Below are 5,000 nucleotides of genomic sequence, written 5' to 3'. Positions count from 1 at the left end.
TAAATTGTTTTAAGAGTCTCTTGATTGTCAGTTAGTTTTCTAGCTGTAGCATTCGCAAGCCATTCGAGACTTTAGATGAAATATGTTTGATCTTATCATCCCAGGTTAGCATTTCATCAATATGAACCCCCAATAACTTAGTAGAAGGTCTATATAGATGTTCAATTGGCTTATCGTCCATCTTGAAATTAATGAATTTGGCTTTTGTCAAGTTTTGCCGAAAACCAGTAGTCATATAACTAGACCTCATCTGTGAGACTGGAACAGAGTAATTTATGTCACTGAGAACTTACTTCATCCATGCAGCTATTTTGTATTAATGAGGTTAAACGAAGTTTAACCAAGTAAACAACTAGAAGCGACTGCAGCCAATTGGTCAGTGGTTTTAGTATACTGTCGCATGCGTGGAATACCTCGTGCTTTGGGCTGTATCGCTTATTTATCAGTGTGGCGGGAAGAAGGAGCATTGTGTGTTGAGCGTTTAGCGGTTTTTGTTCCCTTCCCACCCTCTGCTTTCCACTGTGTATCAGTGTGACGGGTGCCCATTCTTCTCAGGGGTGTGGGGGCTCATGGCTGGGTTGTCAGGTTTTGCCAGCCATCGGTGCAGTCTCCATCTTGGAGCTGGCTGCCAATAGTGGAAGCTCCAGGATGTTTCGGGCACCCAACCTCCAAAGAGCGACGATGTTGTTTACTGTAATTCTTGTCCCTCCTGCTGTACTCACTACTCATGCATCCAAAAAATTCACTCACTAAAAAACAGTGTGGATGTCGACATGACAAACTGGTAAGTACCCTGGGTGTGACTGAGAGTGTATGCCTCTGGTAACTGTTTTAATTTTATTAGTATTTGTGTTATCATACTGGACATCAATTTTAATTTTTACACCTAGGAGAATCATGATGACATGGGTCATGCCAACGGCGACCATGAACCTGTCAAACTTACAAAAGATGTTTCATGGGAGGAAGAAGAAGAGGAAGTCACGGAACATTATCTCAAAATTTATGCAAAATATATAACAGATGGACAGGTACATGTAGTGGTGATTGCTTTCCTTTAGTGTAGACACAATGCTACTTTTTGGTCTTAAATTTTTCTTATGTGCTATTGTTTGAAAAGTCTTTTATTCAGATCTTGTTCTAAAGCAAAGCAGCACAGGTTATGCTGCGGTTGTTAAAGTTAATTATTTGAAATATTTTCCACCTCAACGTGAAACAGTATTTTGAGTGGCTAACAAACACTCTGCAGTTTGGTACCTATTGGCATTAAACAATAGAAAATCCCTAACACCATAGAGCTGCGTGCAACACAATCAATTGTACCACAAATCAATGTAATTAGAACCTGGAAGTTGCTTCCTGATTAAAATGTATACATGTACTCATTTTATGGTGATTATCCTTTAGAGACTTCATCAATAGGCAGCTTGCTTTTGCCCACATATTGTGCTTTCTTTCTCTTTGCTCCTGCCCATCTGACAGACAGAGATTTTTAGACAATATGAGACTAGAGAGTGATAGAGGGGTTAGTTGCTGTGCACAGATAGATTGAAGCAAGTGAGCAGCAACATAATCAGAATTTTAAATGAATAATACTGAACAAAATCTTTTCTTTTTGCTTTACTGGCTTTTTACCATGAAAATGCATCACGCTTGTGACCAGAATGCACTGAGCAGCGACCAGAAAGGCAGTGCTCTATGGAGGAGCCTCGTTTTGAGAAGGAGTCACAAAATAATATGGCTAGTCCGCATTGCTGTGTGGCTCTTATTGGCTATTAAGTGCAACTTGGGCATTTAATCTACCGTGATAAAATTCTCAAAGGCTAAATGAATATAAATTACATGTGTGCCAGGAGGACATCAACCGAAACTTCCATACGTATCAGTATTCTTACCCTTGAGTCACCCTATCCCGTATCTTTCAATGTATTTTGACATTTGTGACGTACAGTACATGTATGTGACTGAGAACATAAGTGAAGTGGTTCACATACGTCACATACGTATCATGAAGTAATAAATGACTGGCCAGGGGTCTCTTATGATTGGCTATTGTTAAAACACCCACTAAAGCACCCTTGCGAAGTGCTTCTAAAAATAAAAAGATACAGGGAAGGGTTGACTCAGAGGGTTAATGTGGAAGATGGAGGCTATGGGTAATGGCCTCCTGATTATGCCAATTGAAAAAAATCTTGAGGGAATTTACATGCCAAATTGGCACTACTCTATGTTCATTGACGTTTGTTTACTTTACCAAAATTAATTGCCATCATTTTTATTGAAAATAAATATATTTTTGGTGGAATACATGTCAATGCTGTTTCATAATTTGAAACAGTCTTAGATCATACATGTAAGTGCTTGCATTACTGGATCATCTAAGTGATTGATCCCGACTATGCTGGATTCAACTATCAAGCAATAGGTAATAAACATGTTATGAATCTCTAATCTTTGGTCTTTACAGGGTTATCTCAATCTTGCTGTATTTACATGTACTAGCTGTAATATAGAGTAATAGGGCCTCAATTTGAGATTTTCCCGGAAAGACCTTGCTCTCGGTCAATTTAACAAATAGATTCCATGTTGCCGTGCGTCTGTTCAGTAATAGATCACAGATGACATGAAAATGTGGTAAGAACAAAAAAGTGGCCCGCGAGGCGAGAGCCGTGTGTCACTGACGTTCTTGCCACATTTTGACGTCCTCTGTGATCTATTACTGAACAGATGCTTAGCAACATGGAATCTATTGGTTTTATATAATGAAGAATTAAACTTTATTCGGCGCATAAAAGCTGATGGTGACGTCAATCGTGCGTCTGTCCTCTAATAGATCATAGGCAAGAACCATTCAAAATGCGAGAATAACTTGGGTTATTATAATTTATAAAATAATGTAGTTATTTGTCATCAACAGGGTATTGCAAATGGTGTTCTGTTGATCACACCACACTCTGTGATGTTTAAACCCAACGTCTCTGATCCTTTGGTGATGGACAGGGGGCAGGATACATACAGCATAGCAACACTCATGACGTCAGTTACAAGTGCAGCGATGTATAACGACATTGCAGCAATGGCAATTCATGATCCTCTTAAACCTGGAAGGTAAAATGTACATTGTATTTTACCTGAGTACACACCGACTAGAACTGTAGGTGCCTCAGCAGATGGCTCCAGTTTTAGGCCATGGTTTACTCAATGTCAAGATAACATTTCCAAATAGTCTATCACCTCGAAAAAACCCTTTCCGTTCAACAATTCTAAGCAATTGTACAACACAGTTTTACACAATTTTTTTTGTTTGCTTTACTCTCCTCTTCAAAGTCACATGACTGTTTTACAGGCTCCTAAAAAGTGGGAATATTGTTTTTGTAATGTTGTCTACGATCAAGCAAGGAAGGGGAATTTGTTTAATAACACCGGGTTGACATTATAGACTGTGACAAGCATTGTGATAGTTCTTTGGAAACAGTGATGCAAATTACATGTAATTTATGACGTCAACCAGGTATTAAATCTATTCTCCTTCATTGCTCGGTCATGGATCAAACTACCAGTATGACCACTTTTCCTGTTTTTCAAAGCGCATTACAAAGTGAGGTTCAATTAGCACGAGGTTCAATTAGAAAAAAAAAAAAGGTTCTAAGAACAATGCAATATATTTGGAACGATTTCAGAGAATAAGTAAAGTGGAAAAGCATGTTGAGGTGATAGGCATTTTACAGACAGTGCGACCTGCCTTACCGTGGCCACCTAACAAAATGTTTTACAAATTAACCGCCGATCAGGGTGTACTGCGCCTCCTTGCAAAGTTCGTGCGGTTGTAATTTGAACACCGTTTGCATGGGTTGTTGAGTTGACGTATTTACACGTAGGTTGTAATATGTGAACGTTTGTTGGCTGGCCACGATAAGGCGCGTTATACTGTAGCAAAAATTTCTTCAAAAGCATTCTAACAGGAAGTTTTCATCAATAGACCATATTGGTATTCCCAGTATTGGACTGGAACTAGCTTGCAATGGAGGCTAATGCGGGGGAATATATTAAAAAGTATTTGCATTTGAAAAGATTTCCCCGCATTAGCCTCCATTGCAAGCTAGTTCCAGTCCAATACTGAGAATACGAATATGGTTTATTGTATCTTACAAAATAATGAATTAATATGACGATATGGTATTCATATAGTGCTTATAAATCACTGTTCAAAAGGCTTTACAACTATAGTGCTCAAAGCCTCATGGTATTTATTTGCAAAAACAAAAAAAAGAAAAATGACTTATGAATAATTGAATAAATGCTGCATAATTACTGAGACTGATGAAACAGCAGATCACAAGGCTTTTGTTCGAAAAAGTGCTGAACAAAGATTCATTTCTGAAATCGGCTCCCTCACTCCCCACAGAATTAAGAACATTTTTCTTTCAAATAATTGTATATGCAGTAGTTTTGTTATCCACGTTGCTACAGCCCCACCAGCAGCAATGCTCTACATCTTCGACTGTTTAAACACTAATAACCTGCAATTTCCCTGATTCGATCTGGCAAGGGCCAAAACGCCAGCTTTCGAATTTCTTTACTAACCGTGCTTATACATGTAATTTACGATATCAAGCCATTTGGAATGTAGATGTAGCCAATTAATTTGTTCATTCCCCATTCTAAAGGTCAATGTTGTTTGGCTAACAGTCACTAGCCACCTCGGACCACTTCGTTGAATAGTGATAAGACTTGCTCCAGTCAGAGGATGACTTCCGAATTGTTTCCTAGGGCCCTTTCTAACTTCGGGTTAGACAATTGTGCGCAAGCACAAAGTCAGTAACTTGGATATAACATACTAAAAGAGCGGGTACATTGGCAACCGGAGATGGAATTTTATGAAAAAGTCAGGAAGATTCCCATTCTTGGAATGACTTTAATTTTAACAGTGTATCTGCCAAACGATATTATGTTCTGGAGTTTACACACTTCTAAGAATTATTAGAGGAAGTGGTTATTAC

General features: G+C 38.6%; 1 protein-coding gene across 3 annotated transcripts in view; it reads left to right on the top strand.

Annotated features, from left to right (window-relative positions):
- Nucleotides 1–5,000, top strand: part of LOC138032728 (oxidation resistance protein 1-like) — a 32,379-nt gene that overhangs the window by 10,612 nt on the left and 16,767 nt on the right. For all 3 annotated transcript variants that reach the window (XM_068880433.1, XM_068880434.1, XM_068880435.1), the window contains 2 exons: nt 891–1,031; nt 2,918–3,108. In XM_068880433.1, the coding sequence (XP_068736534.1) occupies nt 891–1,031; nt 2,918–3,108 (332 nt within the window). The remainder of the gene's footprint in view (nt 1–890; nt 1,032–2,917; nt 3,109–5,000) is intronic.

This window comes from Montipora capricornis, chromosome 14 (genome assembly GCF_036669925.1).
Source record: "Montipora capricornis isolate CH-2021 chromosome 14, ASM3666992v2, whole genome shotgun sequence".
NCBI lineage: Eukaryota > Metazoa > Cnidaria > Anthozoa > Scleractinia > Acroporidae > Montipora > Montipora capricornis.
Note: the sequence above shows the minus strand (reverse complement) of the source record. Positions and strands in the feature narration are given on the sequence as shown.